Source organism: Microcebus murinus, chromosome 18 (genome assembly GCF_040939455.1).
Source record: "Microcebus murinus isolate Inina chromosome 18, M.murinus_Inina_mat1.0, whole genome shotgun sequence".
Classification (NCBI taxonomy): domain Eukaryota; kingdom Metazoa; phylum Chordata; class Mammalia; order Primates; family Cheirogaleidae; genus Microcebus; species Microcebus murinus.
Window position 1 is genome coordinate 44,038,402 of NC_134121.1, and position 14,388 is coordinate 44,052,789.

A 14,388-nucleotide genomic window follows, 5' to 3' on the forward strand; every position below is an offset into this window, starting at 1 on the left:
AAACAGAAGTGAAATTTTATTTATTTATTATTTTTATTTATTTATTTTTTGAGACAGAGTCTCACTCTGTTGTCCAGGATAAAGTGCTGTGGTGTCAGCCTAGCTCACAGCAACTTCAAACTCCTGGGCTCAAGTGATCCTACTGCCTCAGCCTCCCGAGTAGCTGGGACTACAGGCATGCAGAAGTAAAATTTTTAAATGACCTTTTAGTGTCAACCACTTGCAGGTGAACAGATAGAAAATTATGTAGAACAAAATTTCCTTTCCAAAATTAGTATGGGAAGTGTACTGGGTTGAATAGTATTCCCCCAAAATTCAAATCCAACTGGAACCTATGAATGTGGCCTTATTTGGAAAAAGGACAATTGTGGATGTAATCAAGTAAAGATGAGGTCACACTGGATTAAGGGGGGCCCTAATCCAATCACTGGTGTTCTGTAAGAAGAGAGAAATTTGGACACAGAAACACAGAGGGAAGATAGGCACAATAATTGTTTTTTTTTTTTTTTTTTTTTTTTTTTAGTTTTTTAGTAGCTCTAGAAGATGGGCACAATAATTGGAGTGATGGATCTACAAGCCAAGGAACACCGAAGATTGCTAGCAACCACCAAAAGCTAGGAAGAGGGAAGGAAGGATTCTTTCCTAGAGCCTTTAGGAGTATCATGGCACCAAGGACACCTTGATTTCAGACTTCTAGCTTCTAGAAGTATGGAAGAATAAATTTCTGTTGTTTTAAGCCATGCATGTTGTGGTCATTTGTAGGGGAAACTAATATGGGAAGCACATGAAAAAGAGAACACTTGCGCAAATATGTATTTCAAAACATTTAATTTTAACACTCTCCTTTAGGCCCATCTAGGAATCTAAGTTAGATGAGCAAACACAAGCTGACTCTTCACTGGTTGAAAAGTACACAATTGCCATGCATTTGTTCAGACTAAAAAACAAAGAGAAAGAAAAATAGAGGGGAAAAAGGAGGAAAAAAACATATTTATTTTTAATCATTCTGCTACAGTGACGATTCTTTTTTTTTTTTTTTTTTTTTTTGTTTTTTAGGTTGAGTGGGCACAACAGAAAAGTGACGATTCTTGTAACATTTCAAGACTCCATTAGTTAGATCCCTGTCTCTGTTCTCTTTTGTCTCGATAGCAAAGAACCAATCTTTGTTGTGTAGACATTTATTTTCACAAATGCTAAGGAACAGCTCAGTTTAGACCCTCATATGGAATTGCTCTTCTAGGGCTATAGGGTATGGTCAATAGCTTTTTTTTTTAGAGACAGGGGTCTTGCTCTGTCTCCCAGGCTACAGTGCAGCAGTGCTATCATAGCTCATTACAGTCTTGAACTCCTGGCCTCAAATGATCCTCCCACCTCAGCCTCTGAGTAGCTAGGACTATACTTGCATGCAACCTCGCCCAGCTAGCATTTTAAATTTGATGGATATATACCTCAATTCACCACATTATCTGTTAAATGGGAATTATAGTATCTGCCTCCTACTGTTGCTGTGAGGATTAAATGAATTCCTATTTACAAAGCACTTAGAAAAGTGCCTGGCACATAATCATTAATCATTGCATTCATCTCTTTCTCTTGTAATTATTGGAATTTTATTTCCACTGAACTATGAGCTCCTCTAGGATAGGTACTATGCCTATTTCATTTTCCTATCTTCAGCACCTAGTACCATGTCTGACACATACATAGTAGGTCTACAGCAAGCATCTGTTGCCCAAAATACACTATCCAGCAGGCAGTGTGAAATTCCATCTCTGAGCCTTGGAGAAGGAAAGCAGATGGAAAAATAAATATGAGTCCCACACACAGACATTTAAGCCTGACAATGGGCAAGACTGCCAAGGAAGAGAGCGTGAAGGGAAAAGAAATACAATACTGAGGCAAGATTGATGGTGGGAGATGAAAAGAGATAGAAATGGAGCTCTGAGAGGGATATACTTTCAAGGAAGCCATGAAAAGAGTTCAATGGAATTGAAGTGAGGCCAGAGGAAAGGCTGTCTCAAAGGTGGAGTATGAAAAATATGTGGTTAACAAGCAGCTGACAGAGGTTAATTTTTTCTTCTTCTTTTTTTTAAGTCTCAGAGGAAGGAAATGGCATTGTGTAATGGTTTTCTAAAACTTGGCAGGCTTTCAAACGTGGGTCCCTATCTGCCTTGCCAGTAAAGTCGAGAGAACTAGGGAACAGGGATAAGGAGGGCCTAGGTCTTTCCAAGATGCTGATTCTCAAGAAAATTGTAACAAAGTCAAGCTGTATCTTCACTCACAATATGAGATAGAAAATTTAAATAAAACATCCATTTTTGCCTTTCATTATTTCACTTAGGCTAGTAAAGCAGGATTGATGTTTTTGCCAGGTGAAATTATCAGCATCAGGTTTTTATCTGAAATATCTCCTTCATTACACTTGAATCTCAATAGGGTTCCACTACTGCAGAGAGATGGAATAACAAGTTTTCCGAGTTTTTCCTGATAAGGCTCCTCCAGTTATTACAAGCGACCTGGCATTCTATTCTTCTTTAAAAGATAGGCAAGAAAAGGGAATCAGTATCAATATTTGAGAAAAGTGTTTTTTAAAAATAATAGGCATCACTTTTGTGTTTAAATTTTTTAAAAAATAAATTTGAGGAACTGAAACCTTTTAAGCAGTCAAATGAGCCCACATGAATATACTAAACAAGACAGACATTTACTTTCACAACATATGGTCTTGTGAGGTTTCTCCTGTTAGATGGAGAAAAATAGGTCCTGGGCAGTTGCCAGAAAGAATGAATCAAGCACCATTTAAAAGAGGGGTGTTTGGCCAGGAGTGGTGGCTCACGCCTGTAATCCTAGCACTCTGGGAGGCCAAGCCGGTCGGATCACTCAAGGTCAGGAGTTCGAAACCAGCCTGAGCGAGATCCCATCTCTACCAAAAATAGAAATTAATTGACCAACTAAAAATATATATACCAAAAAAAAATTAGCCGGACATGGTGGCGCATGCCTGTCGTCTCAGCTACTCAGGAGGCTGAGGCAGGAGGATGGCTTGAGCCCAGGAGTTTGAGGTTGCTGTGAGCTAGGCTGACGCCACCGCACTCTCTAGCCTGGGCAACAAAGTGAGACTCTGTCTCAAAAAAAAAAGAAATAAAATAAAAGAGGGGTTTTTCATATTTTAAGTGAAGAAGACGCTGTTTAAGCCTCTACTATACGCAAGTAGCTCCCTAGTCGGCACGGTTCAAATGCTTGCATCTGTAAAATAAGGGAAAAGGGTAAGGGGATGCCCTGTTAAATTAATTCTTTAGATAGGAAAATAAGCAGAGCTGGTAACCTTGCCCCGAGCATAGGCGATGGGGAAAAGGGATACACAGGGGCTCAGAAACCGAAGGTCTCAGCACCTGCACTGCCAGCCCAACCCACTCACCCCTCCGCCCCGCTCCGCCCGGGCCTGGAGCCTCAGCCCAGGAACCAAGATGGCGTCAGCACGCTGGGTCTCGCCCCCGCCCCCCGTGACTCCGCACTGCGACAGCCCAGGCGAGGCCGCTCCCCATTGGCCAACTGTGATGAGGTCATTGTGGGGGCGGCACTACCGGCAGCGCGGGGGCGGGGCTTCGCGGGCAGACGCACGCACGTCGAGGCGCTGCTGCCCGGAGCCGCGGAGGCTGCGGGCTTGGCTGCGGCGGCTGCTGTGGCGGCGGCGGGAGGTGAGCTGGGGTTGTGGTTACAGCGCGGCGGGCAGTGGCCTGCAAGGGACGCAGGAAACCCTTCTAATAGCCCCCTCGATTTTCAAAGGAATTAGCAAGGGTCTTAAGTCTCCGAGAGAAAATGGGGGTCCACCCCTCTTTGGGCACCCCTCCTCCAGCCAGGGGAACCGGAGGCTCACTGCCCCTTGGAGGCCAGGAATTCCTCCCCACATTTAAGGGGTAGGCAGAAGAACTGAAGGTTATGGGGTAGGCAGATGAATTAGGAGGCTTCTTTTAGGATCTCCCAATTTGAGATTCCCCCCTCCCTTTTCTCCCCATCCCTGGAGGTAGATATGGCTGGGCACAGAAAATACCTGCTTTCTCACTCGTTAGACAGGAAATGAACCTGGTGAATACCTTGTTAGGAGGTGAGGACTGGATGACAGTAGTGTGATTTCTCGAGGCTGGACGCAGGAGACGCCGTATTTGGGCTCATATTTTGCGGAGTCGTTGTTTCTTTGTATTTTGTTTTATGACCCCCTGAAAGGCTTTGGCCTAATTAATTTTCTGTTTGTCTCCAGTGCTATAGAGATATTCTAGAGAGACCGGTAATCACTATAGGACAGGAGGAGGGAGGCAGCTCATTGGAGACTATCATTACTGGCAGTCCTTGAACCGTGCTGATCAGGCATAATTATATGTGGAATCTATCTTTGTTGAAGGGTGGTGCTGGTAGCAGCTAACTTGGTTGATTCATATATACACAGTATTAAAGTCAACCTACGTAATCTTGAGAAATCCTTACTTATATCTGAGCTTGTTGTTTTGCTGCCTTGAATATGAGATGCACAAAGGTTTGTCCGTTCCCATTTCTCAAAATGTCTCCCAGCCTTCCAGAAGAGTAAATCTTCCTTTGATGGCAGACTCACCTAATACTGAATATGGATGCCCTTCTAACACTAAAAATACTGTACATTTTGCTGAGTTTAGAAATTGTACAGACAGTGCCTTGCATTAGCTGATTGAGAATAAATAATTGCAGTTTCAGGACCACTGATAGCGCCAATTGTCTCTTATACCCGGCAGCAGTAAGACAGCCCTAAAACGAAACCTTTATTGGCTCATACTTGAGAAGATTTGACATGTGGAAGAATGTAATTAATCTTGAAGGTGGTGAGGATGAGAAACGGAAAGCTGCAGAGGTGGAAAGCTTATTCTCTGCGGCTTGATAAAACTGCTTTGTCATTATCAATGTGTTCCTGTCATGCTTGATTTGAAATTGAGCTTAATATGCAAGCTGGTTACTTTTTTCAGATAATGGTTATTTGTTTGGATTCCTTGGAGGAGCAATGGTGTTCTCTGGGAGTTTGGAAGGTTAAACCTTTTAATGTAGCCATAGCTTTAGGATAATGTGGGAACTCTGGGCTGTTAGAAATGGGCATTGTCAGTAGAGGGGAGAAAACTAGTCACAAGGCAGACATCTTTTATGAGAGGGTAATTAAGGTCTTTTCTGTTTGTTTCCTGCACTAGCAAAAAAAGATTAGGCAGTGTGATGTCAGGGTGTTGTGTCCAGGGTATTTAAAGAGCTGTTTGGGGTTCCCAGTTCCTGTCTTTAATCTGGATACGTTCTTATGTATTGAGTTGCCCCAAATATTGTCATTTGATCCTGATGTTGACTGCAAAGGAAGTGACTTTTCATCCAGCACTCTGTGGGACAGGATTCAGTAACTGCTTTTGCAGTTTCTTCTGTCCATCTTTCTAAGAAAGATGTCAAAACAATTGTTAAAGACCTGTCATCATGGGGTGGAAGAAATGAAATTGCAAAATGAAAGAGCCTTACTGGGATGTTATTTGCTCTTAGCCCTCTTGGTAATTTCCAAGTTATGTCATTTTCTCTTTTGCCTCAGGTTGGAGAGAAATCCAGGTACTCAGTTGACTGGTACCTTCTGCCACCATGGGGGAGCTTTTCCGGAGTGAGGAGATGACGCTGGCCCAGCTTTTTCTACAGTCAGAAGCTGCTTATTGTTGCGTCAGTGAATTAGGAGAACTCGGAAAAGTCCAGTTTCGTGATGTAAGTAGTTGTGGGACAGCTTCTTGATCACTTCTGAACTGTTTTCCTTGTCATGGCCAATTGCCTTATGATGAATGTTTTGGTTTTTATTTGCAAAAATAACATTACAGCACTGGCTTACTATTGGTAGAGTGTACACTTCAAGTTGTCTTTTCTAGAGGTGAGAATATTTTATTTCAATCCTTCCATGCTTTTGCTAACTCCGCCTTTGAGAACCATCCTAAGCATTCTCAAGGTAATTGCTTGTGATACAGGGAAAGGATACCAAAGTAACATATTCAAGGCTTTAACTTTGCTTTTGGGCTCCTTAATAACCATAGCAGGATTTTTTTTTTCGTAGCAGGATTTAAAAAAGAAAAAAATATTGTAGTTCTTTCATACAGTAGGACATTTAAAAAAAAATAAAATCTGAGGTATCAAGCTATAGATATATAGTATATAAGTAAGCATGTGCTAAATATCCATTACTTTGGAGCATTATGCTGGGTACTTGGAAAAGATCTAAAAAAAAAATGGACAGTTTCAGAGTGAAAAAGTATGCCCTTTGGGTCTTATAATCTAGTCAGGAAGGCACAGTGTACACTGCTAAAAAGAGGGGGCAGTTAACAGTTTGTTGTTCCTGACTTGGTCAGATCCTCCCTCCTGTTATGCAATCCTAACACTCCATATACCTTTTTTATTTTTTATTTTATTTTATTTTTTACTGCCCCCCCCATATACCTTTCTTTCATAGCATTCACTCTGGTCATGTTTTTACCTTTATCGGTGTGTATAGTTGATTAAAAATCTCTCTCTTTCACTGTGATCCAAGCATCATGAAGACAGGGGTATTCTCTGGTTTTGCTTATTATTGCATCCTTAGTGCCCACTCAATCAGTATTTGTTGGAATGAATGGATGAATGAAAGAGGAGTGACCAGAAACGAGTGGGATTGATCAATATAGGCTTCCTGGAATTGGCAGGCTTTCAGGAAGTTCTTAGTTCTCAGTTTGAGCTGAAATTGCACAAATGTAATGCGGTGACATGGTCATATTCCTTATTCTCATTGAACCAATTTGTACCATCTCTTTCCAGAAGTTCTCCTCCCTGACTGATTGATTCCTTTTCTTACCTTCCCACTAGACTCTCTTTGATCTTCCCCACCCCCACTCTAGGTGTCAGTGTCCCCCCAGGTCTCTTCTTTGTTGTTTCTGGGTGAGCTTCTCCATACCCATGTTTTCCTTTATCTTCTATTTTGGTGATCTCATCTAGTCTCAAATCTTTATTCAATGAGTCCCAAAGTCTTTATCTCTGGTCCTGACCTCACAAATACCATCCCTGCATTTAACATATAACTCTCTGAGATTAATAGTTTATTAGTTTTTCCTGCTCATGAATCTGTAACCCAGAGTCTTGGCTATGTCTCCTGGTAGACCTTTATGATAGTTTCTAGTACAGTGATTCTCAAACTTTTTGGTCTCAGGACCTCTTTTTTTTTTTTTTTTTTTTTTGAGACAGAGTCTCACTCTGTTGCCCAGGCTAGAGTGAGTGCCGTGGCATCAGCCTGCTCACAGCAACCTCAAACTCCTGGGCTCAAGGGATCCTGCTGCCTCAGCCTCCCAAGTAGCTGGGACTACAGGCATGCGCCAAAATGCCTGGCTAATTTTTTCTCTCTATATTAGTTGGCCAATTAATTTCTTTATATTTATGGTAGAGACAGGGTCTCGCTCTTGCTCAGGCTGGTTTCGAACTCCTGAGCTCAAACAATCCGCCCACCTCGGCCTCCCAGAGAGCTAGGATTACAGGTATGAGCCACCGCGCCCGGCCTCAGGACCTCTTTATACTCCTAAAAATTAAGGACCCCAATGAAGTTTTGTTTATATGAGTTTCAGCTATCAATATTTACCATATTGGGAATTCGAACTGAGAAATGTTTAAAATACTTATTTATCAAATCATTTTAAAATTGTAAGAGTAAACCCACTACATATTATCATAAATAACATTTTTAGGAAAAATAACCATATTTTTCAGAACAAAACAATAGAAGAATAGCATTATTTTTTCATTTTTGAAAATTTCCTTGTGTCTGAATTAATAGAAGACAGCTGGATTTTCACATCTGCTTCTGCTTTCAGTCTGTTGTGATATCCTGTATCATAAGCCTCTGGAAAACGTCACTGAGCACTCATGAGAGAATGGGAATGAAAAAGGCAAATGATGTCTTTGTGTTGTTATGAAAATAGAATTGATCTCACAGACCTGCTGCTACTCTAGAGATTATAACTAAGAAAGGGAATTGCTTAGTATTGTGTATATCTATAACATTGTTAGATGTTGTCACAGTGTATTTCATGATGAATGTACCTGCCTATTCATGCTTCTGTCAGTGTTAAAAGTTCTAGAGGATCACTTGAGCCCAGGAATTTGAGACCAGCCTGGGCAATAGTAAGACCCCATCTCTCCAAAAAGTAAAAAAATTAGCTGGATGTGGTGAAGAACCTGTAGTCCCAGCTACTCGGGAGGCTGACTCAGGAGGATTGCTTGAGCCCAGGAGTTGGAGACTGCAGTGAGCTGTGATGAGACCACTGTACTCTGCCTGGGCAACAGAGCAAGACTGTCTCAAAAAAAAAAAAAAAAAGGTTCCAGTCATTCCACAATTGTCAACACTTTCATGCTCAAACTCATATATTTGCCAATCTGATGGGTGTGAAATGGTATCTTTTTTTTTTTTAAAGAAATCACTACCTTTCAAATGAAATAGTATCTTATTGTTGTTTTAATTTGCATTTTCTCCATTGGTCCAGTTGGTATCTTTTTTTTTTTTTTTTTTTTTTGAGACAGAGTCTCACTTTGTTGCCCAGGCTAGAGTGAGTGCCGTGGCGTCAGCCTAGCTCACAGCAACCTCAAACTCCTGGGCTCGAGTGATCCTTCTGCCTCAGCCTCCCGGGTAGCTGGGACTACAGGCATGTGCCACCATGCCCGGCTAATTTTTTTTTTATATATATATCAGTTGGCCAATTAATTTCTTTCTATTTATAGTAGAGACGGGGTCTCGCTCTTGCTCAGGCTGGTTTTGAACTCCTGACCTTGAGCAATCCGCCCGCCCGCCTCGGCCTCCCAAGAGCTAGGATTACAGGCGTGAGCCACAGCGCCCGGCCTCAGTTGGTATCTTTTTATCTGCTTATTAGACATATGAATTTCCTCTTCATGAAATATCTGTCCATATCATCTGCCTATTTTTCTGTTGGGTTGCTTGTCTTTTGCTTTTGGCTTGTGGGATTTGTAAGTTCTTCATGTATTTTGGACACTGATCTTTCTCTCATCCTTTACTGGTAAAAACTTCTAGGTTGCGGCTTGTTTTTTCTTTTTGTTTATGGTATATTTTGTCCTAAATAAATGTTCTTTTTTTTTTTTTTTTTTTTTTGCTTGTCAATATTTTTTCCCTAAGTTTTTATTTTGTTTTATCAGACCTGAATACCCTTATGCATTAATCTTTTGAGGCTAGGTGAGGTGGCTCACACCTATAATCCTTGCACTCTGGGAGGCTGAGGAGGGATGATTGCTTGAGCTCAGGAGTCTGAGACCAGCCTGAGCAAGAGTAAGACCCCAGCTTTGTGTGTGTGTGTGTGTATTTTAGGCTAGTCAAGTGAAGCAGTGGGATTGGAAAAAAAACAAAGGAATTTGCAACTGGATGTGATCAATTAGTTGTAAACACCACTGCACCCGGACCAGCCAAGACACCGGCTGTACAGAAAAAAATAGAAAAAATAGCCAGGCACGGTGGCATGCATCTGTAGTCCCAGCTACTCGGGAGGCTGAGGCAGGAGAATTTTTTTTTTTTTTTTTTTTTTGAGACAGAGTCTCACTTTGTTGCCCAGGCTGGAGTGAGTGCCGTGGCATCAGCCTAGCTCACAGCAACCTCAAACTCCTGGGCTCAAGCAATCCTACTGCCTCAGCCTCCTGAGTAGCTGGGACTACAGACAGGTATGCGCCACCACGCCCGGCTAATTTTTTGTATATATATTAGTTGGCCAATTAATTTCTTTCTATTTATAGTAGAGACGGGGTCTCTCTCTTCCTCAGATTAGTTTCGAACTCCTGATCCTGAGCAATCCACCCGGCTCAGCCTCACAGAGTGCTAGGATTACAGGTGTGGCTGGCGAGGCAGGAAAATTGTTTGAGCCCAGGAGTTTGAGGTTGCATGGAGCTATGATGATGCCACTGCATTCTGGCCAGTGAAACAGAGCAAGACTTTATCCCCCACCCAAAAATATCTTTTGCCTCATTTGATATAATCTTTTTTACTGCACTATTAGAGAGTAGCCTGTGGCCATTGTGACATTTTATCTCTATTTCACACTTCAGCATGTATCAACTAAGCACAGATATTTGCCTTTGTAGCCACAATACAATGATCACATCCAAGAAATTTCACATTGATACAATTGTCTAATACACAGTCATATTCTGATTTCCCAGTTGTTTCATTAATGCCTTTTACAGCTGAGTTTGGGTTTTGTTGTTGTTGTTGTTGTTGTTTTCTACTTATATCAGTGGGATGGGAGAGGAGTGAGAAACAGGGCGGATTAGCAACAAACAATCTCTGAATGGGGTGGTCAGCAGTAGCCAAGAAGAAATTCAGCCCATTCTCATGTTCTGTAGAAATATAGCTTGTTTGTTTGGTCTTTTATGACATTGATATTGTTCAAGAGTCCAGGCCATTTGTTTTGCATAAGGTCTCTCAATTTGGAGTTGTCTAATTGTTTCCTCATGATTTGATTTAGGTAAACATTTTTTGGCAAGGAAACTATGCATATGATACTGTGTCCTTAATATATCACGTGAGAAGGCACATGATGTCATTTTTTCTGCTATTGGTAAAGATAAATTTGATGACTCGATTAAGGTGTATTTACTAGTGTTCTCCATTAGGTGCTGTTTTCCCTTTGTGATTAATAAGTAACATGGAGTGATACTTTGAGACTATGTGAATATCCTGTTCCCCAGTAGCTGTTTACCTAATAGTTTTCTTTTTTTTTTTTTGAGACAGAGTCTCGCTTTGTTGCCCAGGCTAGAGTGAGTGCCGTGGCGTCAGCCTAGCTCACAGCAACCTCAAACTCCTGGGCTCAAGCGATCCTGCTGCCTCAGCCTCCCGAGTAGCTGGGACTACAGGCATGTGCCACCATGCCCGGCTAATTTTTTCTATATATTTTTAGTTGGCCAATTAACTTTTTCTATTTTTAGTAGAGACAGGGTCTCGCTCTTGCTCAGGTTGGTTTTTTTTGTTGTTGTTTGTTTGTTTGTTGAGACAGAGTCTCACTTTGTTGCTAGAGTGAGTGCCGTGGCATCAGCCTAGCTCACAGCAACCTCAATCTTCTGGGCTCAAGCCATTCTCCTGCCTCAGCCTCCCGAGTAGCTTGGACTACAGGCATGCGCCACCATGCCCGGCTAATTTTTTGTATATATATTAGTTGGCCAATTAATTTCTTTCTATTTTTAGTAGAGACGGGGGTCTCACTCTTGCTCAGACTGGTTTCAACTCCTGACCTTGAGCAATCCTCCCGCCTCGGCCTCCCAGAGTGCTAGGATTATAGGCGTGCCCGGCCTGAATAATATATTCTTATTTCATGATTTGTGATCTCATGTGTAACCTATCAAGTTTTCATACATATGTGAGTCTGTTTCTGGATTCTCTTCTGGTCCATTGGCACATTTGTTTACCCTTGTGCTTATAGAACAGTAAATTGCCATAACTGAATACTAAGTCTTGATGTCTTATAGGGTATGGGTTCCCCCACTTTGTTTATCAAAACTGTCTCCGCTATTCTGGCCCCCATGCTCTTTCATATTAATTTTAGAATCAACTTGTTAAATTCCATGAAATTCCCTGTTGATAGTTTTATTTTCTCTGTGAGACTCTTAGACATCTTTATTTAGACTTATTCTGTATTGTTTTTTTGTTGTTGTGATTAGGCATCATTTAAAAATTTTAGCTCTTCTGTTTATGGCTGTTATAAAAGAATACAGTTGATTTTTACATATTGTTTTATATCCAGCAACCTCAATGAATACCTTTTTGTGAAATTCCAATAGTTTGCTGGTAGAAGTCTTTGATTTTCCATATATTCAATTTATTATCTGCAGTTTTGTTTCTTCTTTTTAAATCCTTATCCTTTTTCTTTCTTTTACTTATTTTACCATATGCTTTAGAACCTTTAATAAATAACATGTTAAGGAGAGTAACAGCAAGCTAATCTTAGGATTATGTTGGGCTGAACCTAACAGAAAACTCCAATTATTGGGTTTTACTTTTTTCATGTAACATGAAGCCTGACTTCACACTGTCATCAGCGTCCTAAGATCATTTTGTATTTCTGATTGGCCATCCTGGAGCTTTTGGCTTTTGTCTTTCGAGATGATGCTGCAGCTCTTGGCCTTTCATCCATATATTCTTTTTTTTTTTTTTTTTTTTTTGAGACAGAGTCTCACTCTGTTGCCCTGGCTAGAGTGAGTGCCATGGCGTCAGCCTAGCTCACAGCAACCTCAAACTCCTGGGCTCAAGGGATCCTGCTGCCTCAGCCTCCCGAGTAGCTGGGACTACAGGCATGTGCCACCATGCCCGGCTAATTTTTTCTGTATGTATTACTTGGCCAATTAATTTCTTCCTATTTATAGTAGAGACGGGGGTCTCGCTCTTGCTCTCGCTGGGAAATGTGGGTTTTTTTAGCTGAGCAGTTTTTGCCCTGAACAATATTGGGATTTTTTTTTTTTTTTTTAATAAGGAAATAGAGCAACATACCATGTATCTGTCACATGGTATTCTTGTCTTGTTCCTGACTTTAAGGGCAATTAAAAAACAAATTTTTCTTTTAGAGATGAAGTCTTGCTTTGTTGCCCAGGCTAGGGTGCTGTGGCATGATCACAACTCCCAGGCTCAAACTATCCTCCTGGCTCCGCTTCCCAAGTAGTTGGATAATTTTTTTTTTTTTTTTTTTTATTTTCTTTATCCCCACCGTAAGAGGTTTGAATGGATAATTTTTTAATTTTTTGTAGAGAAGGAGTCTTGCTATGTTGCTTAGGCTGGTCTTGAACTCCTGGCCTCAAACAATCGTCCAGCCTCAGCCTCTCAAAGTGCTGGGATTACAGGTGTGAATCACTGCACCCAGCCAGATTGCTAGCTTCTTAATAGGACCTTGTATTATTTTTGTTTGTATATCACAGAATGTCTGTTACATTGCTTTGAAAATTACTTGTTGTGTATGAGTGAGTAAACCAGGCTATCACCCAGAAGGTGAAGACCCTGGGACAGAAGAACAAGAGAAATTTGCCTTCGATTTTTTTTCTGCTTGGGAAGAAAGAGAGAAGGCAAACCAGAAGACAGAGTTCCTGTGATATCCATTGCCCAAATTTTAGGTGGTAGAAAGGCTCCTCACTAAGACTTTTGGCTGAGGAAAATGTTTTGTACCCCTGTGCTTTGACCCACTCGCCTCTAGTCCTTAATGTGTTGCAGCAGCAAGGGAGGAGGTTTTATCCTTTGCTGGTGTGACTGGCTACAAAGCAGTTTTTATATGGATCAGTAGATAATTTTGATTAGTGGTGTATTATACATTGACACAAAATTAAGTTTTCACTTTGCAGGATGTGTTGCTTGTGAAACAGATGAAAGAGAAATAGATGCTGTGTTTGAATGTTTGGTATTGTGTTCTTCTTTTTCAGTTAAATCCAGATGTAAATGTTTTCCAGCGGAAATTTGTGAATGAAGTTAGAAGATGTGAAGAAATGGATCGAAAGCTTCGTATGTGTATTTTGGTCTTGCATAATGTTCCTTTAATGAATCATTTGCCTTAGATTAGAGACATTAATTAGTCCTCTTAATAAAGAAAGAAAATACTGTAGGAGAAAAAGAAAAAAGGAAAACTCCTACAGTCATGATGTTAAGATTAATTCCTTGAATACAAATTGATTTTATGGTATATGGGCTGGGTGTGCTTAATGGAAACCTTGTTTGAAACAACAGGTTGCAGGCTGAAAACACTGTAGTTATTTTTTGCAGGGGGCAAGATTTTTTTTATTCTCTTTTAATATTTTATTTTATTTTTTCCCTATTTTTCTTTCTTCCTCAAAAATCTAGAGAATGGACGATATTTTTTTTTTTTTTGAGACAGAGTCTCACTTTGTTGCCCTGGCTAGAGTGAGTGCCGTGGCATCAGCATAGTTCACAGCAACCTTAAACTCCTGGGCTCAAGGGATCCTTCTGTGTCAGCCTCCCAAGTAGCTTGGACTACGGGCATGTGCCACCATGCCCGGCTAACTTTTTGTATATATATTAGTTGGCCAATTAATTTCTTTCTATTTATAGTAGAGACAGGGGTCTCGCTCTTGCTCAGGCTGATTTCGAACTCCTGACCTTGAGCAATCCGCAAGGCTTGGCCTCCCAGAGAGCTAGGATTACAGGCGTGAGCCACCACACCTGGCCTGGAGGAGATTTTAATAGGAGAACTACATTATAGGAGGACAGTGAGACTCTGTCTCAAAAAATAAATAAATTAAAGAGGATAAAAAAAGAACTACATTATAGGATTCTGAGAGAAGGACCCAGAGCACCATCAGTTTTAGATGTTAGCAGAGCCACCTTTTAGTTTGATCTATTTATGAGAG

At 40.9% G+C, this 14,388-nt stretch overlaps 1 protein-coding gene across 5 annotated transcripts in view; it reads left to right on the forward strand.

The window, feature by feature from the left end:
• The first annotated feature begins 3,591 nt into the window (after window positions 1-3,591).
• Window positions 3,592-14,388, forward strand: part of ATP6V0A1 (ATPase H+ transporting V0 subunit a1) — a 57,632-nt gene continuing 46,835 nt past the window's right edge. For all 5 annotated transcript variants that reach the window (XM_075994573.1, XM_075994569.1, XM_075994570.1 and 2 more), the window contains exons 1-3: window positions 3,592-3,698; window positions 5,585-5,748; window positions 13,447-13,525. In XM_075994573.1, coding sequence (XP_075850688.1) covers window positions 5,632-5,748; window positions 13,447-13,525 — 196 coding nt within the window. In that variant the 5' untranslated portion in view covers window positions 3,592-3,698; window positions 5,585-5,631. The remainder of the gene's footprint in view (window positions 3,699-5,584; window positions 5,749-13,446; window positions 13,526-14,388) is intronic.